General features: G+C 49.6%; 1 protein-coding gene across 1 annotated transcript in view; it reads left to right on the plus strand.

Annotated features, from left to right (window-relative positions):
* LOC147123896 (sperm flagella and cilia-associated protein 2-like) overlaps positions 1-24,134 on the plus strand; it is a 536,137-nt gene that overhangs the window by 366,065 nt on the left and 145,938 nt on the right. The window contains exons 24-27 of the mRNA XM_086002564.1: positions 5,120-5,257; positions 8,404-8,576; positions 20,558-20,677; positions 23,815-23,934. Of these exons, the coding sequence (XP_085858690.1) occupies positions 5,120-5,257; positions 8,404-8,576; positions 20,558-20,677; positions 23,815-23,934 (551 nt within the window). The remainder of the gene's footprint in view (positions 1-5,119; positions 5,258-8,403; positions 8,577-20,557; positions 20,678-23,814; positions 23,935-24,134) is intronic.

Here is a 24,134-nt window from a genome sequence, read left to right on the forward strand (position 1 = left end):
TGGTGGAGCTGTACAAAACGATAGTTAGGCCACAGCTGGAATACTGTGTGCAGTTCTGGTCGCCTCACTATAGGAAGGATGTGATTGCATTGGAGAGGGTGCAGAGGAGATTGACCAGGATGTTACCTGGGCTGGAGCACTTCAGCTATGAGGAGAGACTGGACAGGCTGGGGTTAGAGTCATAGAGTCATAGAGTAATACAGCACAGATAGAGGCCCTTCGGCCCATCGTGTCCATGCCGGCCATCAAGCCCTGTCTAATCTAATCCCATATTCCAGCATTTGGCCCGTAGCCTTGTATGCTATGGCATTTCAAATGCTCATCCAAATGCTTCTTAAATGTTGTGAGGGTTTCTGCCTCCACAACCCTTTCAGGCAGTGAGTTCCAGACTCCAACCACCCTCTGGGTGAAAAAGTTCTTTCTCAAATCCCCTCTAAACCTCCCTCCCTTTACCTTGAATCTATGCCCCCTAGTTATTGACCCCTCTACTAAGGGGAAAAGCTCCTCAGCATCCATCCTATCTATGCCCCTCACAATTTTGTACACCTCAATCATGTCCCCCCTCAGCCTCCTCAGCTCCAAGGAAAACAAACCCAATCTGCCCAGTCTCTCTTCATAGCTGAAGCGCTCCAGCCCTGGTAACATCCTGGTGAACCTCCTCTGCACCCTCTCTAACGCGATCACATCTTTCCTGTAGTGTGGCGACCAGAACTGCACACAGTATTCCAGCTGTGGCCTAACCAGTGTTTTATACAGCTCCATCATAACCTCCTTGCTCTTATATTCTATGCCTCGGCTAATGAAGGCAAGTATCCCATATGCCTTTTTTACCACCTTATCCACCTGTTCCGCCGCCTTCAGGGATCTGTGTACCTGCACACCCAGATCCCTCTGACCCTCCGTCTTGCCTAGGGTCTTACCATTCATTGTGTATTCCCTTGCCTTGTTAGACCCCCCAAAGTGCATCACCTCGCACTTTTCCGGGTTAAATTCCATTTGCCACTGTTCCGCCCATCTGACCAACCCATCTATATCGTTCTGCAGACTGAGGCTACCCTCCTCGCTATTTACCACCCTACCAATTTTAGTATCATCCGCGAATTTACTGATCATACCCTTTACATTCATATCCAAGTCATTAATGTAGACCACAAACAGCAAGGGACCCAGCACCGATCCCTGTGGTACCCCACTGGCCACAGGTTTCCAGTCACAAAAACAACCTTCGACCATCACCCTCTGCCTTCTGCCACTAAGCCAGTTTTGTATCCAATGTGCCAAGACACCCTGGATTCCATGGGCTCTTACCTTCTTGACCAGTCTCCTGTGCGGGACTTTATCGAAGGCCTTACTGAAATCCATGTATACCACATCCACTGCGTTACCCTCATCCACACACCTAGTCACCCCCTCAAAAAATTCAATCAAATTAGTCAGACATGATCTTCCCTTGACAAAGCCATGTTGACTATCCCTGATTAATCCTTGCCTCTCCAAGTGGAGACAAATTTTGTCCCTCAGGATTTTTTCCAGTAATTTTCCTACCACTGATGTTAGGCTCACTGGCCTGTAGTTCCCCGGTTTTTCCCTACTACCCTTCTTGAATAATGGTACTACATTAGCGGTTCTCCAGTCCTCTGGCACATCCCCTGTGGCCAGAGAGGTCCTGAATATATGTGTTAGAGCCCCCGCAATCTCCTCCTTTGCCTCACACAGCAGCCTGGGGTACATTTCATCGGGGCCTGGGGATTTATCCATTTTTAGGCCAGCTAAAACCGCCAATACCTCCTCCCTCTCGATGTTAATATGTTCGAGCATATCACAGTCCCCCCGCCCTATTTCTATGTCTACATCGTCCTTCTCCATAGTGAAAACAGATGCAAAAAATTCATTTAGAACCCCTCCTACATCTTCCGGCTCCACACACAGATTGCCACTTTTGTCCCTAATGGGCCCTATTTTTTCCCTAGTTATCCTTTTACCCTTAATATACTTATAAAACATCTTCGGATTTTCCTTTATTTTGCTCGCCAGTGTTATTTCATGGCCCCTCCTTGATCTCCTAATTTCTTTTTTAAGTATCCCCCTGCACTTTTTGTACTCCTCTAGGGCTTCCTCCGTCTTTAGCCTTTTGTATCTACCAAAAGCCCTCCTTTTTTTCCTAATCCATTCCCGTATATCCCCTGACATCCACGGTTCCCTGTGGTTTTTGGAACCACTCTTGACCTTTATGGGAACATGTTGCCCTTGTATGATCTCAATCTCCCTTCTGAAAGCCTCCCATTGCTCCGATGCGGATTTTCCTACAAGTAGCTGATCCCAGTCCATTTTGGCCAGATCCTGCCTTATCCTATTAAAATCGGCCTTCCCCCAATTTAGAACCTTTATTTCCGGCCCATCCCTGTCCTTTTCCATGACCACCTTAAATCTTACCATATTATGGTCACTATCACCAAAGTGCTCACCTACTAGCACTTTTTCCACTTGGCCGGCCACATTCCCTAGAATTAGGTCCAGTACCGCCCCCTCTCTTGTAGGACTTTCTACATGCTGGCTCAAAAAGCTCTCCTGGATGCACTTTAAGAATTCTACACCCTCTGAGCCTTTCACACTTTGACTATCCCAGTTAATATTGGGGAAGTTGAAATCCCCCATTATTATTACCCTATTATTTGCACATTTCTCTGAGATTTGCCTACATATCTGTTCCTCTATCTCCCCCTGACTGTTTGGAGGCCTATAGTACACTCCCAGCAAAGTGCTTGCCCCCTTTTTGTTTTTAAGCTCCACCCATATGGCCTCATTAGAGGACCCAGCTAATATATCATCCCTCCTTACTGCAGTAATTGACTCCTTAATTAATATTGCGACACCCCCTCCTCTTATACCTCCCCCTCTGTCTCGCCTGAAGATTCTGTACCCCGGAATATTGAGCTGCCAGTCTTGCCCCTCCCTCAACCATGTCTCAGTGATAGCAACAATATCATACTCCCATGTGTTTATCAACACCTTCAGTTCATCCACCTTATTTGCAAGGCTCCTTGCATTAAAATAGATGCCATCCAGCCTTGCCCTTATATATTTGCCCTGCCTACCAAGCTGACTTGTTTTTTCCTCCATAATTGGCAGCACATCCCCCCCTACTTCAGCTCCCCCCTGTATCCCATCCCCCTGCCAAGTTAGTTTAAACCCCCCCCGACAGTGCTAGCAAACCTCCCCGCAAGGATATTTGTCCCGCTCTGGTTCAGGTGCAACCCGTCCGACTTGTACAAGTCCCACCTTTCCCAGAAGCAGGCCCAGTGATCCAGGAAAGTAAAACCCTCCCCCCTACACCAACTCTTTAGCCACGCATTCATCTGCTCTATCCTCCCATTCCTATACTTACTAGCACGTGGCACTGGGAGTAATCCAGAGATTACACCCTTTGAGGTCCTGCCCTTTAATCTGTTACCTAGCTCCCTAAATTCTTGATGCAGGACCTCATCCCTCTTTTTACCTATGTCGTTGGTACCAATGTGGACCACGACCACTGGCTGTTCACCCTCCCCCTCCTTTGAGCAGAGAAGGCTGAGGGGGGACCTGTTTGAGGTGTACAAAATTATGAGGGGCATAGATAGGGTGGATAGAAAGGAACTTTTCCCCGTTGTAGAGGGGTCAATAACCAGGGGGCATAGATTCAAGATAAGGGGCAGGAGATTTAGAGGGGATTTGAAGAAGAACTTTTTCACCCAGAGGGTGATTGGAATCTGGAACTCACTGCCTGAAAGGGTGGTAGAGGCAGAAACCCTCACAACATTCAAGAAGCATTTAGATGAGCACTTGAAATGCCATAGCATACAAGGCTACGGACCAAGTGCTGGAAAATGGGATTAGAATAGACAGGGCTTGATGGCCTGCGTGGACACGATTGGCCGAAGGGCCTCTTTCTGTGCTGTATAAATCTATGACTCCTGTACTCACTAGCACGTGGCACTGGGAGTAATCTGGAGATTACTACCTTTTAAGGTCCTTATTTTAAATCTCTCTCCTAGCTCCCTAAACTCTGCCTGCAGGACCTCATCCCTCTTTCTGCCTATGTCATTGGTACCGACATGGACAACGTCCTCTGGCTGTTCACCCTCCCCTCTCAATACCGGGAGATGCGCAGGGCATGACCGATGTCATGCTGAACACGGTCCTGACAAGCATCCTACTCCCACCACTATGTACAAGAAATGGGAAATTCATGGCTTTTAGGCACAGGCTGTCAGGGAGCAGAGTTCGAAGCCAGCCCAGACTGAGAGCAGGAAATTCTCCCCCTCGGAGCCAGCCCGGACTGAGAGCAGGAAATTCTCCCCCTCTGAGCCAGCCCGGACTGAGAGCAGGAAATTCGCCCCCTCTGAGCCAGCCTGGACTGAGGACAGGAAATTCTCCCTCTCTGAGCCAGCCCAGACTGAGAGCAGGAAATTCTCCCCCTCGGAGCCAGCCCGGACTGAGGCAGGAAATTCGCCCCCTCTGAGCCAGCCCAGACTGAGAGCAGGAAATTCTCCCCCTCGGAGCCAGCCCGGACTGAGGCAGGAAATTCGCCCCCTCTGAGCCAGCCCAGACTGAGAGCAGGAGATTCTCCCCCTCGGAGCCAGCCCAGACTGAGGGCAGGAAATTCTCCCCCTCGGAGCCAGCCCAGACTGAGGGCAGGAAATTCTCCCCCTCGGAGCCAGCCCAGACTAAGAGCAGGAAATTCTCCCCCTCGGAGCCAGCCCAGACTAAGGGCAGGAAATTCTCCCCCTCGGAGCCAGCCCAGACTGAGGGCAGGAAATTCTCCCCCTCGGAGCCAGCCCAGACTGAGAGCAGGAAATTCTCCCCCTCGGAGCCAGCCCGGACTGAGAGCAGGAAATTCGCCCCCTCGGAGCCAGCCCGGACTGTGGGCAGGAAATTCTCCCCCTCGGAGCCAGCCCGGACTGAGGGCAGGAAATTCGCCCCCTCGGAGCCAGCCCGGACTGTGGGCAGGAAATTCACCCCCTCTAATGACTGTATCGATGGTACGTGAAACCAGTTTGGGGAATCACAATCCAGTCTATAGAGGGCACTGTCTGATCTAATTGAGATATCCAAATTCACTGTGTGTTAATTTATTGTGCAGAACCTGCGGGAGTGTCTGTGGGATATCTCCGATAACAGGAAGGAAGAAGCTGAGCGGGAGAGGATGAATATTATCGGTAATGGCTGGCTGGAGGATCACCTCGGTATGCTGCTCAACCTGTACATAACCCTGATGCAGGTATGAAAGAAAGAAAGAAAGAATGACTATATAGCACCTTTCACGCCCACTGGACGCCCCAAAGTGTTTTACAGCCAATGAGGTACTTTTTGAAGTGTGGTCAGTGTTGTAATGTGGGTAACGTGGCAGCCAATTTGCGCACAGCAAGCTCCCACAAACAGCAGTGTGATAATGACCAGATAATCTGTTTTAGTGATGTTGGTTGAGGGATAAATATTGGCCCCAGGACACTGGGGAGAACCCCCCTGCTCTTCTTCAAAATAGTGCCATGGGACCTTTGCCCACCTGAGAGAGCAGACGGGTCCTCGGTTTAATGTCTCATCCAAAAGACGGCACCTCCGACAGTGCAGCACTCCCTCAGTACTGCCCCTCTGACAGTGCAGCGCTCCCTCAGTACTGCCCCTCCGACAGTGCAGTGCTCCCTCAGTACTGCCCCTCCGACAGTGCAGCGCTCCCTCAGTACTGCCCCTCCGACAGTGCGACGCTCCCTCAGTACTGCCCCTCCGACAGTGCAGCACTCCCTCAGTACTGCCCCTCCGACAGTGCAGTGCTCCCTCAGTACTGCCCCTCCGACAGTGCAGCACTCCCTCAGTACTGCCCCTCTGACAGTGCAGCGTTCCCTCAGTACTGCCCCTCCGACAGTGCAGTGCTCCCTCAGTACTGCCCCTCCGACAGTGCAGTGCTCCCTCAGTACTGCCCCTCCGACAGTGCAGCGCTCCCTCAGTATTGCCCCTCCGACAGTGCAGCGCTCCCTCAGTACTGCCCCTCCGACAGTGCAGCGCTCCCTCAGTGCTGCCCCTCGACAGTGCAGCGCTCCCTCAGTACTGCCCCTCCGACAGTGCAGCGCTCCCTCAGTACTGCCCCCCTGACAGTGCAGCACTCCCTCAGTACTGCCCCTCCGACAGTGCAGTGCTCCCTCAGTATTGCCCCTCCAACAGTGCAGTGCTCCCTCAGTATTGCCCCTCTGACAGTGCAGCACTCTGTATACTGCGTGGGAGTGTCAGCCTGGATTATGTGCTCATGTCTCTGGAGTGGGACTTGAACCCACGACCTGATTGAGAGGTGAGAGTGCTACCCACTGAGCCACGGCTGACATAGAAACATTGAAAAATAGGAGCAGGAGTAGGCCATTCGGCCCTTCGAGTCTACTCCGCCACTCAATATGGCTGATCCTCCATCTCAATACAGTACCATATTCCCGCTGACATGAATTAGTCATTCAGAAATGAGGAGGAATTTCTTCTCTCAGGGTCGTGAATCTGTGGAATTCTCTTCCCCAGAGAGCTGTGGAGGCTGGGTCATTGAATATATTTAAGGTGGAGATAGACAGATTTTTGAACGATAAGGGAGTGAAGGGTTATGGGGAGCGGGCAGGGAAGTGGAGTTGAGGCCAAGATCAGATCAGCCGTGATCTTATTGAATGGCGGAGCAGGCTCGAGGGGCCGAATGACTGACTCCTGCTCCTATGTCTTATGTTCTTTTTTCTTTAGAATTCTAGATTTCTCTCCACTGGGACCCTCCCGCCCCTTATTTAGTTTAAAGCCCTATCTACCTCCCTAGTTATTTGATTCGCTAGAACTCTGGTCCCAGCATGGTTCAGGTGTAGTCCGTCCCAACGGAACAGCGCTCTCTTTCCCCAGTACTGGTGCCAGTGCCCCACGAATCGAAACCCACTTCTCCCACACCAATCTTTGAGCCACACATTCATCTCCCTGATCCTATTGACCCAATGCCAATTTGCTCGTGGCTCCGGTAATAATCCAGAGATTATTACCTTTGTGGTTCTGCTTTTTAATTTAGTCCCTAGCTGCTCAAACTCTCTCAGCAGAACCTCTTTCTTTGTCCTGCCTATGTCCATTGGTACCTACGTGGACCACAACAACTGGATCCTCCCTCTCCAAGTTCTTCTCCTGCCCAGAGGAGATGTCCTTTACCCTGGCACCAGGTAGGCAACATAGCCTTCGGGACTCGCGCTCCTGGCTGCAGAGAATAGTGTCTATCCCACTTTGAGACTCTTATATCACAATAGCACGATTACATTTATGTCTCTTTATACCTTCATTAATTTTTATTTTGAGGCACCAGCCTGTCTCAGAAGCCTGCTGCAGAACAATCTTCTCACAAAAAAAATTGGGGGAGTCAATTTTTGTCCCCGTGTTTAAAGCGGGAAGTGGCGAAGCCCTCCAAACATGGCGGAGTGAACTTATCGCCTGCTCCTGGTCTGCCCACCAGCATGGGTCCTGTCATTGGGAGGCCCAGGAGCTCGCCTAATTCACCCAGCCTACTAATAATATGGAAATTGGGGTCCTACGCTGGTGACTGGATCCTGAGACAGTCGGAATGTGATGCCCACACTGGGAATAAACACCCCATAGAGACAGGACACCCTGGGGTAAAGGGAATAAACACCCCATAGAGACAGGACACCCTGGGGTAAAGGGAATAAACACCCCATAGAGACAGGACACCCTGGGGTAGAGGGAATAAACATAGAAACATAGAAGATAGGAGCAGGAGTAGGCCATTCGGCCCCTCGAGCCTGCTCCACCATTCAATGCGATCATGGCTGATCATCCAAATTCAGTAACCGGTCCCTGCTTTCTCCCCATATCCCTTGATCCCTTTAGCCTTAAGAAATATATCTAACTCCTTCTTGAATATATTTAATGAATTGGCCTCTACTGCCTTCTGTGGTGGAGAATTCCACAGGTTCACCACTCTCTGGGTGAAGAAATTCCTCCTCATCTCAGTCCTAAATGGCTTACCCCTTATCCTTAGACTGTGACCCCTGGTTCTGGACTCCCTGACCATCGGGAACATCCTTCCTGCATCCAGTCTGTCCAGTCCTGTCAGAATTTTATAAGTTTCAATGACCCCATAGAGACAGGACACCCTGGGGTAAAGGGAATAAACACCCCAGAGAGACAGGACATCCTGGGGTAGAGGGAATAAACACCCCAGAGAGACAGGACACCCTGGGGTAGAGGGAATAAACACCCCAGAGAGACAGGACACCCTGGGGTAGAGGGAATAAACACCCCAGAGAGACAGGACACCCTGGGGTAGAGGGAATAAACACCCCAGAGAGACAGGACACCCTGGGGTAAAGGGAATAAATCTCTCTGTACCACTGCTTTCTGTGCTAGGTGGAGGTTGATCGGTTCCAGGACATTCTCCGATTCCTGCAGGATTACTACAAAGGTATGGAAGGGAAGATTCCACCAGAAGAGAGCAAGGACTTCGCACGGCTCCCATTGGTCAGCGTACCTGATGTAGAGTTACCCGTCTCAGCACCAACGATCGATCAGGAAACAGGGAGGTACGCTGTAGGCACTGACTGTGTGGGGTGTAGGTCGTGGGTCTCTTTAACGTGGCACTCACATGACTGGATCGGAATGGGTGGATCGCAGCATGGTGCCCTGTCCATTCTTGCGGTACCTCGGGATGTGGGTGTCGCTGGCAAGACCAGCATTGATTGCCCATTCCTAATTGCCCTTAAGAAGGTGGTGGTGGGCCACCTTCTTGAACTGCTGCAGTCCGTGTGGTGAAGGGACTTCCACAGTGCTCTTCCAGGATTTTGACCCAGCGACAATGAAGGAACGTCGATATATTTCCAAGTCAGGATTGGGTCTGACTTGGAGGGGAACTTGCAGGAGGTGTTGTCCCCATGTGCTTGCTGCCCTTGTCCTTCTAGGTGGTAGAGTCACAGGGCTGGATTTTCATTGAGGAGGCGGGTAGGAGGCGGGACTACAATTTTCGGGGTTGTAGTCCCGCCTCCATCGAGTTGTAACCAACCCACGCGATTTTCACTTGATTGACCTTGTTGAGCCCGCCCAGCGAGCTCAGCAGGCCAATTAAGGGCCACCCAGCAACAGGTGATGTCACAGATTGACATTTCATCTGTCAAGACCTTTTGACAGATGAAATATCAGCGTTTGACAGCTCTTTGAAGCTGTCACTGACAATCTGTACTCTAAGTTAATTCGTTCCTCTCAGGCTGATTTAGAGATCTCTCCAGAACAGAAAGCTGAGGCTGCAGCTTTTGACAGCTCGCGGCCATTCTGCTTTCTGTGCCGGTGAGATGAGGGACTCCCGAGACCTGAAGGAAGGAAGGCTGTAAACGTAAGTAAAACTTCTTCAAACACTTTACCCACACCAAACACACTTACCTCTGCACTCATGCACCCATCACTCACCTAACACCGGACATCTCGACCCCTTCAAGCCCGACGGCCCGCCTCGCTAACTTGGCGTGGTTTGGAGCTGTCAGGAATCCCACGCTTCAAGAATGAAAATAGGGATTAGGCTTAAAACTGCCTGTTAACAGGCAATTAATTGGCACTAATCCCCTTCCCGCCTCGGGGAGGCGGGTCCCAGCACGGGTCGGGTACCCGCCTCCTTTGAAACTGGCATGGAGGCGGGTTGGGGGCGGGATGGGTTCGTGCCCCCCGATTTCGGGATTTTAACCCCCCACACGCCTCCAATCCCGCCTCCACGGCCCAATGAAAATCCTGCCCATAGAATCATAGAGTTATACAGCACAGAAAGAGGCCCTTCGGCCCATCGTGTCCGCGCCAGCCATCAAGCCCTGTCTATTCTAATCCCATTTTCCAGCACTTGGTCCGTAGCCTTGTATGCTATGGTGTTTCAAGTGCTCATCTAAATGTTTCTTGAATGTTGAGGGTTCCTGCCTCTACCACCCTTTCAGGCAGTGAGTTCCAGATTCCAGCCACCCTCTGGGTGAAAAAGTATTTTCTCAAATCTCCTCTAAACCTCCTGCCCCTTACCTTGAATCTATGCCCCCTGGTTATTGACCTCCTTACTAATGGGAAATGTTCCTTTCTATCTACCCTATCTATGCCCCTCACAATTTTGTACACCTCAATCAGGTCCCCCCTCAGCCTTCTCTGCTCTAAGGAAAACAACTCCAGCCTGTCCAGTCTCTCTTCATAGCTGAAGCGCTCCAGCCCAGGTAACATCCTGGTGAATCTCCTCTGCACCCTCTCCAATGCAATCACATCCCTCCTATAGTGTGGCGACCAGAACTGCACACAGTATTCCAGCTGTGGCCTAGCTAGCGTTTTGAGCAGCTCCATCATAACCTCCCTGCTCTTATATTCTATGCCTCGGCTAAGTATCCCATATGCCTTTTTAACCACCTTATCTACCTGTCCTGCTGCCTTCAGGGATCTACGTACATGCACACCAAGGTTCCTCTGATCCTCTGTCTTTCCTAGGGTCTTACCATTCATTGTGTATTCCTTGCCTTGTTAGTCGTCCCAAAATGCATCACCTCACACTTTTCAGGGTTAAATTCCATTTGCCACTGTTCTGCCCATCTGACCAACCCGTCTATATCATCCTGTAGCCTGAGGCTTCCCTCCTCGCTATTTACCACTCCACCAATTTTCGTGTCATCTGCGAACTTACTGATCATACCTCCTACATTCATATCTAAATCATTAATGTACACTACAAACAGCAAAGGACCTATTATGTCCGTGTATAATTGAGACACGGACTGCAGGAGTTGATTATAACAAGTCTTTACTGAATGGAGACAACCTGGAAACTGAAACTACAGAAGCCTGCTAGGGCCTTTTATACAGGGGTGGTCACTGCCGGTACTGCAGTCTGAGACCAGTTATTCCCTTAAAGGTACATACACAACAGGACCCAGCACCGATCCCTGCGGTACACCACTGGACACAGGCTTCCAGTCACAAAAACAACCTTCGATCATCACCCTCTGCCTCCTGCCACTAATGGTGTGCAGATGCCAGAGTTGGACTGGGGTGGACAAATGTAAGAAGTCACACAACACCAGGTTATAGTCCAACAGCTTTATTTGAAGTCACAAGCTTTCGGAGCGCTGCTCCTTCGTCAGGTGAAGTGGAGAGATGCATAAAGACACAGCTTATATAGTCAGAGATTAATGTCAGATGTTTACAGGTAATCTTTCTAACTGCCATTTATCACACCTCGGCAGAGAGATAATCACAGCAATCAAAGGTGTGAATGGTGTCCAAACAGGTCAGTCAGGAAAACATTACATCAAAGAACAATGAGGTGGGGTCACAAGGGATCAAATATTGCAGATGCTGGGGTCTGTGTGAAAAACAAAAAAACAGACAAAAAACATTTTTTTTGCTGGAAATCACAGCAGGTCCGGCCGCATCTGTGTAGAGAGAACAAGCCAACGATGACTCGAGTCTGGATGACCCTACGTCAGGTGGGGTTACATGTAGCGTGACATGAACCCAAGATCCCGGTTAAGGCCGTGCTCATGTGTGCGGAATTTGGCTATCAGTTTCTGCTCGACGATTTTGCGTTGTCATGTGTCTCGAAGGCCGCCTTGGAGAATGCTTACCCGAAGATCGGAGGCTGAATGTCCTTGACTGCTGAAGTGTTCCCCGACTGGGAGGGAACACTCCTGCCTGGCGATTGTTGTGCGGTGTCCGTTCATCCGTTGTCGCAGTGTCTGCATGGTCTCGCCGATGTACCATGCTCCGGGGCATCCTTTCCTGCAACGTATGAGGTAGACAATGTTGGCCGAGTCACATGAGTATGTACCATGTAGCTGGTGGGTGGTGTCCTCACGTGTGATGATGGTATCTGTGTTGATGATCTGGTACATACTCATGTGACTCGGCCAACGTTGTCTACCTGATACGTTGCAGGAAAGGATGCCCCGGAGCATGGTACATCGGCGAGACCATGCAGACACTGCGACAACGGATGAACGGACACCGCGCAACAATCACCAGGCAGGAGTGTTCCCTCCCAGTCGGGGAACACTTCAGCAGTCAAGGACATTCAGCCTCCGATCTTCGGGTAAGCATTCTCCAAGGCAGCCTTCGAGACACACGACAACGCAAAATCGTCGAGCAGAAACTGATAGCCAAGTTCCGCACCCATGAGGACGGCCTGAACCGGGATCTTGGGTTCATGTCACGCTACATGTAACCCCACCTGACGTAGAGTCATCCAGACTCGAGTCGTCATTGGCTTGTTCTCTCCACACAGATGCGGCCGGACCTGCTGTGATTTCCAGCAAAAAAAATGTTTTTTGTCTTTTTTTGTTTTTCACACAGACCCCAGCATCTGCAACATTTGACCCCTTGTGACCCCACCTCATTGTTCTTTGATGTAATGTTTTCCTGACTGACCTGTTTGGACACCATTCACACCTTTGATTGCTGTGATTATCTCTCTGCCGAGGTGTGATAAATGGCAGTTAGAACGATTACCTGTAAACATCTGACATTAATCTCTGACTATATAAGCTGTGTCTTTATGCATCTCTCCACTTCACCTGACGAAGGAGCAGCGCTCCGAAAGCTTGTGACTTCAAATAAAGCTGTTGGACTATAACATGGTGTTGTGTGACTTCTTACATTTGTCCTGCCACTAAGCCAGTTTTGGATCCAATGCGCCAAATTGCCCTGGAACCCATGGGCTCTTACCTTCTTGACCAATGTTCCATGTGGGACTTTGTCAAAAGCCTTACTGAAGTCCATGTAGACTACATCAACTGCACTACCCTCATCCACACACCTAGTCAACCCCTCGCAAAATTCAGTGAAATTGGTCAGACATGATCACCCCCTGACAAAGCCATGCTGACTATCCCTGATTAATCCCTGCCTCTCCAAGTGGAGAATAATTCTCTCCCTCAGAATTTTTTCCAATAATTTCCCTACCACTGATGTTAGGCTCACTGGCCTGTAATTCCCTGGTTTATCCCTAGTACCCTTCTTGAACAATGGTTCTACGATAGAAACATAGAAGATAGGAGCAGAAGGAGGCCATTCAGCCCCTCGAGCCCGCTCCGCCATTTAATGAGATCATGGCTGATCATCCAATACTCTGTCCCTGCTTTCTCCCCATATCCCTTAATCCCTTTAGCCTCAAGAAATATATCCAACTCCTTCTTGAATATATTTAATGAATTGGCCTCAACTGCCCTGTGTGGCAGAGAGATCCACAGGTTCACCACTCTCTGGGTGAAGAAATTCCTCCTCATCTCAGTCCTAAATGGCTTACCCCTTATCCTTAGACTGTGACCCCTGGTTCTGGACTCCCCTGCCATCGGGAACATCCTTCCTGCATCTAGTCTGTCAAGTCCTGTTAGAATTTTATAAGTTGCAATGAGATCCCCTCTCATTCTTCTAAACTCTAGCGAATATAAGTCTAATCGACCCAATCTCTCTTCATACATCATTCCTGCCATCCCAGGTATCAGTCTGGTGAATCTTCACTGCACTCTCTCCATGGCAAGAACATCCTTCCTCAGATAAGGCGACCAAAACTGCACACAATACTGAAGGTGTGGTCTCACGAAGGCCCTGTACAACTGCAGCAAGGCATCCTTGCTGCTGTACTCGAATCCTCTCCCTATGAAGGCCAACATACCATTTGCCTTCTTAACCGTCTGCTGCACCTGCATGCTTACCTTCAGCGACTGGTGCACAAGGACACCCAGGTCTCGTTGCACTTCCCCTTTTCCCAATCTATTGCCGTTCAGATAATAATCTGTCTTCCTGTTTTTGCCACCAAAGTGGATAACCTCGCATTGATCCACTTTTAAGCCCGCTAAAATCGCTAGTACCTCCTCCCTCTCAATACTAATTTGTTCAAGTATATCACAATCCCCCTGCCTGATTTCTATGCCTACATCGTCCTGCTCCATAGTGAACACAGATGCAAAATAATGGAGGCCTGTAAGAAAGGTACGGTAATAATCATGGGTGATTTTAATCTCCATATTGATTGGACAAATCAAATTGGCCATGGTAGCCTTGATGAGGAGTTCATAGAGTGCATCCGGGTTGGTTTCCTAGAACAGTATGAAATGGAACCAACCAGGGAGCAGGCTATCTTAGATCTGGTACTGTGTAATGAGACAGAATTAATAAATGATCTCATAGTAAAGGATCCTCTAGGAAAGAGTGATCATAGCATGGTTGAATTTCAAATTCAGTTGGTGGGTGAGAAAGTTGTATCTCAAACCAGTGTCCTGATATTAAACAAAGGCAATTACAGTGGCATGAGGGCAGAACTGGCTAAAGTGGACTGGAAAAATAAATTCAAGGGTAAGACAGTTGAAATGCAGTGGCGGACATTTAAGGAGATATTTCATAACTCTCAACAAAAATATATTCCAGTGAGAAAGAAAGATTTTAAGAGAAGGGAGCACTATCCATGGCTAACTAAGGAAGTAAAGGATGGTATCAAATTGAAAACGAAGGCATACAATGTTGCCAAGATTGGTGGGAGACCAGAGGATTGGGAAATTTTTAAAAACCAGCAAAGGACGACCTAAAAAAATAATAAAGAGAGAGAAGATGAATTATGAGAGTAAACTGGCAAGAAACATTAAAACGGATAGTAAGAGCTTCTACAGGTTCTTCTTCTTCTTAGGCAGTCCCTCGGAACCGAGGATGACTTGCTTCCACACTAAGAATGAGTTCTCAGGTGACTGATGAGTCCAATGCGGGACCTACAGTCTCTGTCACAGGTGGGGCAGACGGTGGTTGAAGGGGCAGGTGGGTGGGGTGCTTGGGTTGATGTGCGCTCCTTGCGCTGCCTGCGCTTGGCTTCCGCTTGCTCCCGGCGAAGAGACTCGAGGTGTTCAGCGCCTTCCCGGATGCTTCTCCTCCACTTTGTGTGGTCTTGGGCCAGGGATTCCCAGGTGTCGGTGGGGATGTTACACTTTTTCAAGGAGGCTTTGAGGGTGTCCTTGAAGCGTTTCCTCTGCCCACCTGGGGCTCTCTTGCCGTGCCGGAGCTCCGAGTAGAGCGCTTGTTTTGGGAGTCTCGTATCGGGCATGCGGACAGTGTGGCCCATCCATCGGAGCTGATTGAGCGTGGTCAAAGCTTCGATGCTGGGGATGTTGGCCTGAGCGAGAACACTGACGTTGGTGTGCCTATCCTGCCAGTGGATTTGCAGGATCTTGCGGAGGCAGCGTTGGTGGTACCTCTCCAGTGCTTTGAGGTGCCTGCTGTACATGGTCCATGACTCTGAGGCATACAGCAGGCCGGGTATCACTGCTGCGCTGCAGACCCTGAGCTTAGTGCCGGGTTTGAGGTCCTGGTCCTATGGGTATATAAAAAGGAAGAGGGTAGCTAAAGTAAACGTTAGTCCCTTAGAGGATGAGACTGGGGAATTAATAATGGGGAATGGGGAAATGGCAGAGACTCTGAATAAATATTTTGTATCTGTCTTCGCAGTAGAAGACACTAACAACATCCCAATAATGGATAATCAAGGGGCCACAGGAAGTGGGGAACTAAAGACAATCACTATCACTAAGGAAATAGTACTTGGTAAAATAATGGGACTAAAAGATGACAAGTCCCCTGGACCAGATGGCCTGCATCCCAGGGTCTTAAAAGAAGTGGCTGCAGAGATAGTGGGTGCATTGGTTGCGATATACCAAAATTCCCTGGGCTCTGGAGAGGTCCCAGCGGATTGGAAAACCGCAAATGTAACACCCCTATTTAAGAAAGGAGGGAGACAGAAAGCAGGAAACTATAGACCAGTTAGCCTAACATCTGTTGTTGGGAAAATGCTGGAGTCCTTCATTAAGGAAGGAAAATCATAATGCAGTCAAGCAGAGTCAGCATGGTTTTATGAAAGGGAAATCATGTTTAACAAATTTGCTGGAGTTCTTTGAGGAGGTAATGAGCAGGGTGGATAAAGGGGAACCAGTGGATGTGGTGGATTTGGATTTCCAGAAGACATTCGATAAGGTGCCACATAAGATAAGAGCTCACGGAATTTGGGGTAATATATTAGCATGGATAGAGAATTGGCTAACTAACAGAAAGCAGAGAGTCGGGATAAATGGGTCATTTTCCGGTTGGCAAACGGTAACTAGTGGGGTGCCACAGGGATCAGTGCTGGGGCCTCAACTATTTACAATCTACATTAATGACTTGGATGAAGGGACCGAGTGTAATGTAGCCAAGTTTGCGGATGATACAAAGATGGGTGGGAAAGCAAGTTGTGCAGAGGACTCAAAGAATCTGCAAAGGGATATAGACAGGCTAAGTGAGTGGGCAAACATTTGGCAGATGGAGTATAATGTGGGAAAGTGAGGTTATCCACTTTGGCAGGAAAAATAAAAAAGCAAATTATTATTTAAATGGAGAGAGTTTACAAAATGCTACAGTTCAGAGGGACCTGGGGGTCCTTGTGCATGAAACACAAAACGTTAGCATGCAGGTACAGCAAGTAATCAAAAAGGCAAATGGAATGTTGGCCTTTATTTCAAGGGGGTTGGAGTATAAAAGCAGGAAGTCCTGCTACAACTGTACAGGGTATTGGTGAGACCACACCTGGAGTACTGCGTACAGTTTTGGTCTCCTTATTTAAGGAAGGATATACTTGCATTGGAGGCAGTTCAGAGACGATTCACTAGGTTGGTTCCTGAGATGAGGGGGTTGACTTACGAAGAAAGGTTGAGCAGGTTGGGCCTGTACTCATTGGAGTTTAGAAGAATGAGAGGTGATCTTATTGAAACATATAAGATACTGAGGGGGCTCGACAGGGTAGATGCAGAGAGGATGGTTCCCCTCGTGGGGAAATCTAGAACTCGGGGGCATAGTTTCAGAATAAAGGGGTCGCCCTTTTAGAACTGAGATGAGGAGGAATTTCTTCTCTCAAAGGGTCGTAAATCTGTGGAATTCTCTGCCCCAGAGAGCTGTGGAGGCTGGGTCATTAAATACATTTAAGGTGGAGATAGACAGAGTTTTGCAAGATAAGGGAGTGAAGGGTTATGGGGAGCGGGCGGGGAAGTGGCTTTGAGCCCCAAGATCAGCCATGATCTTATTGAATGGCGGAGCAGGCTCGAGGGGCCAAGTGGCCTATTCCTGCTCCTATTTCTTATGTTTTTATGTTAGACGCTCCCTTGATGGAGATAGTCATTGCCTGGCACTTGTGTGACGTGAATGTTACTTGCCACTTATCAGCCCAAGCCTGAACGTCGTCCAGGTCTTGTTGCATGTGGGCATGGACTGCTTCATTATCTGAGGATTGTGAATGGAGCTGACCACTGTATCTGGCCTTATGATGCAGCTGAAGATGGACACTGCGCTGAGGAACTCCTGCAACGATGTCCTGGGGCTGAGATGATTGGCCTCCAACAACCACAACTATTTTCCTTTGTGCTAGGTACGACTCCAGCCAGTGGAGTTTTCACCCTGATTCTCTTACTAGGGCTCCTTGATGCCACACTCGGTCAAATGCTGCCTTAATGTCAAGGGCAGTCACTCTCACCGCACCTCTAATGAGACAGAAGCTGCAAAGCAGTGTCTGAAGGAGGAAGGCTAGCGTAACATTGCAGGTTCAGAGCCGCCATTCGACCCTGATTAATCTGTTTGTGTGTAAAAACCCCAGTCCAGAACCTGCTGAATGTCACATTACCACAGAAACTGGTGATTAATCAGAGTAAGGGACCTCAAAAATAACACAACCACAAAAGACACTTTAAATCAGATTGTACCTTCATCGGTACGTCTGATGAAGAGAGCGATTTCAATGTTAACGTTACCACAACCACAACATCACGCAGCTCGGAGTCGCATCACTGACATCACACCACTCAGCGGGTCAACCCATCCGACAAACAAACCGAATCACATGTAAGGCCCGGGCAACATGTGACAAATAAATGACAAACTTCCATTTCAGGAGGAACCCTTCACAATTCAGGATATCACAACTGATGGAGAATAAAGATGAAGCAAGGCGTTATCCTTTATCTGACAGATTATTTTCAGCACGGTCTGGTTTTATTTCCGATTTTCACTATACCGAGCATCTGTGCTCGTAGAGACATGATTAGCAGAATCCAGGATACAGTGATCCATTTAATCTCCCACAGCCCATGTACACTCTCCCCTATCATGGACTCTACCCACCCATTTAATCTCCTCCCACAGCCCATGTACACTCTCCCCTATCATGGACTCTACCCACCCATTTAATCTCCTCCCACAGCCCATGTACACTCTCCCCTATCATGGACTCTACCCACCCATTTAATCTCCTCCCACAGCCCATGTACACTCTACCCTATCATGGACTCTACCCACCCATTTAATCTCCTCCCACAGCCCATGTACACTCTCCCCTATCATGGACTCCACCAACCCATTTAATCTCCTCCCACAGCCCATGTACACTCTACCCTATCATGGACTCTACCCACCCATTTAATCTCCTCCCACAGCCCATGTACACTCTCCCCTATCACGGACTCTACCCACCCATTTAATCTCCTCCCACAGCCCATGTACACTCTCCCCTATCATGGACTCTACCCACCCATTTAATCTCCTCCCACAGCCCATGTACACTCTCCCCTATCATGGACTCTACCCACCCATTTAATCTCCTCCCACAGCCCATGTACACTCTCCCCTATCATGGGCTCTACCCACCCATTTAATCTCCTCCCACAGCCCATGTACACTCTCCCCTATCATAGACTCTACCCACCCATTTAATCTCCTCCCACAGCCCATGTACACTCTCCCCTATCACGGACTCTACCCACCCATTTAATCTCCTCCCACAGCCCATGTACACTCTCCCCTATCATGGACTCTACCCACCCATTTAACCTCCTCCCACAGCCCATGTACACTCTACCCTATCATGGACTCTACCCACCCATTTAATCTCCTCCCACAGCCCATGTACACTCTCCCCTATCACGGACTCTACCCACCCATTTAATCTCCTCCCACAGCCCATGTACACTCTCCCCTATCATAGACTCTACCCACCCATTTAATCTCCTCCCACAGCCCATGTACACTCTCCCCTATCACGGACTCTACCCACCCATTTAATCTCCTCCCACAGCCCATGTACACTCTCCCCTATCATGGGCTCTACCCACCCATTGAATCTCCTCCCACAGCCCATGTACACTCTCCCCTATCATGGACTCTACCCACCCATTTAATCTCCTCCCACAGCCCATGTACACTCTACCCTATCATGGACTCTACCCACCCATTTAATCTCCTCCCACAGCCCAAGTACACTCTCCCCTATCACGGACACTACCCACCCATTTAATCTCCTCCCACAGCCCATGTACACTCTCCCCTATCATGGACTCTACCCACCCATTTAATCTCCTCCCACAGCCCATGTACACTCTCCCCTATCACGGACTCTACCCACACATTTAATCTCCTCCCACAGCCCATGTACACTCTCCCCTATCATGGACTCTACCCACCCATTTAATCTCCTCCCACAGCCCATGTACACTCTCCCCTATCACGGACTCTACCCACCCATTTAATCTCCTCCCACAGCCCATGTACACTCTCCCCTATCATGGACTCTACCCACCCATTTAATCTCCTCCCACAGCCCATGTACACTCTACCCTATCATGGACTCTACCCACCCATTTAATCTCCTCCCACAGCCCATGTACACTCTCCCCTATCATGGACTCTACCCACCCATTTAATCTCCTCCCACAGCCCATGTACACTCTCCCCTATCACGGACATTACCCCACTCCCAGGTACCTGTTATTCTATATAAAAACCAACTGAACCACTTCTTGAACCGCTGCAGTCCGTGTGGTGAAGGTGCTCCCACAGTGCTGTTAGGGAGGGAGTTCCAGGATTCTGACCCAGCGACGATGAAGGAACGGCCGATATATTTCCAAGTCAGGATGGTGTGTGACTTGGAGGGGATTTTGCAGGTGGTGGTGTTCCCATGCGCTGGCTGCCCTAATCCTCTTGGGTGGTGGAGGTCATGGGTTTGGGAGGTGCTGTCGAAGAAGCCTTGGCGAGTTGCTGCAGTGCATCTTGTAGATGGTCCACACTGCAGCCACGGTGCGCCGGTGGTGGAGGGAGTGAATGTTTAAGGTGGTGGATGCGGTGCTGATCAAGCGGGCTGGATGGTGTCGAGCTTCTTGAGTGTTGTTGGAGCTGCACTCATCCAGGCAAGTGGAGGGTTTTCCATCACGCTCCTGACTTGTGCCTTGTAGATGGTGGAGAGGCTTGGGGAGTCAGGAGGTGAGATATTTGCCACAGAATACTCACCTGAAGCCTGTAACTCATTATCAGTTCTATATTGATCTTATTATCTCAGTCACTCCTGGTGTTGTTTGTTGTGTTATTTCCTTATGAGATGCTGAATCCACATTTGAGAACAGTTAGACCCGGCAATGTTGGGATTGTTGGGGTGGTGGACGGGCAGTGTCCGTGTCACGTCCCTGTCAGTAACTGCTCGAGGCTTTGTGTTTGCTGCCATTCTTAGTGTTCCAGATTCCAGCCAGCCAGATGGACTGATGGAGCCAGACACCAGCAGCCCAGCGACCGAAGGCAAGGAAGAGCAGCAGGGTGACTGGCAAGGAGACGGAAAGACAAAAGTATACAAGTAGGTACAGAGAGAGCACAGCAGCCCAGAGCACGGGCACAACACCAAGTGTAGATTCCCCATGCACAACTGAACTAATAGCACCCAATGTCTCTGTTATACAGGGATAAAGGGTTAATCAGCAGAGAGAGCGGGAACATTTCACTGGATTCACTGCAGTAATAATTAAACTGGAGAGCCCGGGGGCTTATTGGGAATTATCTCGACTGGAGGCCGCGGGACCATTTCTGCTCAATCCTGACCATCATCAGCATTACACTCAGGAAAACAGCCTCCGTAGCAGGATAGCTGAATCTAACCTGTGCTGTACCTGCCTGGGAGTGTTTGATGGGACAGTGTAGAGGGAGCTTTACTCTGTATCTAACCCGTGCTCTACCTGCCCTGGGAGTGTTTGATGGGACAGTGTAGAGGGAGCTTTACTCTGTATCTAACCCCGTGCTGTACCTGCCCTGGGAGTGTTTGATGGGACAGTGTAGAGGGAGCTTTACTCTGTATCTAACCCGTGCTGTACCTGCCCTGGGAGTGTTTGATGGAACAGTGTAGAGGGTGCTTTACTCTGTATCTAACCCGTGCTGTACCTGCCCTGGGAGTGTCTGATGGGACAGTGTAGAGGGAGCTTTACTCTGTATCTAACCCGTGCTGTACCTGCCCTGGAAATGTTTGATGGGACAGTGTAGAGGGAGCTTTACTCTGTATCTAACCCGTGCTGTACCTGCCCTGGGAGTGTTTGATGGGACAGTGTAGAGGGAGCTTTACTCTGTATCTAACCCCGTGCTTAACCTGCCCTGGGAGTGTTTGATGGGACAGTGTAGAGGGAGCTTTACTCTGTATCTAACCCGTGCTGTACCTGCCCTGGAAATGTTTGATGGGAGAGTGTAGAGGGAGCTTTACTCTGTATCTATCCCGTGCTGTACCTGCCCTGGGAGTGTTTGATGGGACAGTGTAGAGGGAGCTTTACTCTGTATCTAACCCATGCTATACCTGCCCTGGGAGTGTTTGATGGGACAGTGTAGAGGGAGCTTTACTCTGTATCTAACCCATGCTATACATGCCCTGGGAGTGTTTGCTGGGACAGTGTAGAGGGAGCTTTACTCTGTATCTAACCCGTGCTGTACCTGCCCTGAGAGTGTTTGATGGGATAGTGTAGAGGGAGCTTTACTCTGTATCTAACCCATGCTGTACCCGCCCTGGGAGTGTTTGATGGGACAGTGTAGAGGGAGCTTTACTCTGTATCTAACCTGTGCTGTACCTGCCCTGAGAGTGTTTGATGGGACACTGTAGAGGGAGCTTTACTCTGTATCTAACCCGTGCTGTACCTGCCCTGGAAATGTTTGATGGGAGAGTGTAGAGGGAGCTTTACTCTGTATCTATCCCGTGCTGTACCTGCCCTGGGAGTGTTTGATGGGACAGTGTAGAGGGAGCTTTACTCTGTATCTAACCCATGCTATACCTGCCCTGGGAGTGTTTGATGGGACAGTGTAGAGGGAGCTTTACTCTGTATCTAACCCATGCTATACATGCCCTGGGAGTGTTTGCTGGGACAGTGTCGAGGGAGCTTTACTCTGTATCTAACCCGTGCTGTACCTGCCCTGAGAGTGTTTGATGGGATAGTGTAGAGGGAGCTTTACTCTGTATCTAACCCCGTGCTTAACCTGCCCTGGGAGTGTTTGATGGGACAGTGTAGAGGGAGCTTTACTCTGTATCTAACCCGTGCTGTACCTGCCCTGGAAATGTTTGATGGGAGAGTGTAGAGGGAGCTTTACTCTGTATCTATCCCGTGCTGTACCTGCCCTGGGAGTGTTTGATGGGACAGTGTAGAGGGAGCTTTACTCTGTATCTAACCCATGCTATACCTGCCCTGGGAGTGTTTGATGGGACAGTGTAGAGGGAGCTTTACTCTGTATCTAACCCATGCTATACATGCCCTGGGAGTGTTTGCTGGGACAGTGTAGAGGGAGCTTTACTCTGTATCTAACCCGTGCTGTACCTGCCCTGAGAGTGTTTGATGGGATAGTGTAGAGGGAGCTTTACTCTGTATCTAACCCATGCTGTACCCGCCCTGGGAGTGTTTGATGGGACAGTGTAGAGGGAGCTTTACTCTGTATCTAACCTGTGCTGTACCTGCCCTGAGAGTGTTTGATGGGACACTGTAGAGGGAGCTTTACTCTGTATCTAACCCGTGCTGTACCTGCCCTGGAAATGTTTGATGGGAGAGTGTAGAGGGAGCTTTACTCTGTATCTATCCCGTGCTGTACCTGCCCTGGGAGTGTTTGATGGGACAGTGTAGAGGGAGCTTTACTCTGTATCTAACCCATGCTATACCTGCCCTGGGAGTGTTTGATGGGACAGTGTAGAGGGAGCTTTACTCTGTATCTAACCCATGCTATACATGCCCTGGGAGTGTTTGCTGGGACAGTGTCGAGGGAGCTTTACTCTGTATCTAACCCGTGCTGTACCTGCCCTGAGAGTGTTTGATGGGATAGTGTAGAGGGAGCTTTACTCTGTATCTAACCTGTGCTGTACCCGCCCTGGGAGTGTTTGATGGGACAGTGTAGAGGGAGCTTTACTCTGTATCTAACCCGTGCTGTACCCGCCCTGGGAGTGTTTGATGGGACAGTGTAGAGGGAGCTTTACTCTGTATCTAACCCGTGCTGTACCTGCCCTGAGAGTGTTTGATGGGACAGTGTAGAGGGAGCTTTACTCTGTATCTAACCTGTGCTGTACCTGCCCTGGGAGTGTTTGATGCGCGCACACACTCAGATTCTTACCTGCCATTGTTCTGATATCAACAGCGCCGTATTTAAGGCCCAAAGCGACCCAGGATTTCAGCGTGGCCAGATGGACGATAACTCACCGAAGGGAACTGGCAGCTTCTGTGGGGCGGGACTGCAGTGTTATTGTCCACCTGAAACGTTAATCCGACCCTCCTCTCTGTTCAGATGCTGCCCGGCTGCTGAGTCTTTGCAACATTTTCTCTTTCTATTTCTGATTTTCATTGTTTACAGTATTTTGCTTTCTGCCTGCTATGGAACAGTTAGACCCGGCGATGTTGGGATTGTTGGGGGGTGGACGGGCAGTGTCCGTGTCACGTCCCTGTCAGTAACTGCTCGATGCTTTGTGTTTGCTGCCATTCTTAGTGTTCCAGATTCCAGCCAGCCAGATGGACTGATGGAGCCAGACACCAGCAGCCCAGCGACCGAAGGCAAGGAAGAGCAGCAGGGTGACTGGCAAGGAGACGGAAAGACAAAAGTATACAAGTAGGTACAGAGAGAGCACAGCAGCCCAGAGCAGGGACACAACACCAAGTGTAGATTCCCCATGCACGACTGAATTAATAGCACCCAATGTCTCTGTTATACAGGGATAAAGGGTTAATCAGGTGAAAACTGGGCCTCGGCCCGCACCCTGTGATAGACACTCACACCCAATACTGGTCCCGCACCCTGTGATAGACACT

The sequence above is a fragment of the Somniosus microcephalus genome, chromosome 1, assembly GCF_052327205.1.
Source record: "Somniosus microcephalus isolate GS21.2 chromosome 1, FLI_Smic_1.0, whole genome shotgun sequence".
Taxonomy (NCBI): Eukaryota; Metazoa; Chordata; class Chondrichthyes; order Squaliformes; family Somniosidae; genus Somniosus; species Somniosus microcephalus.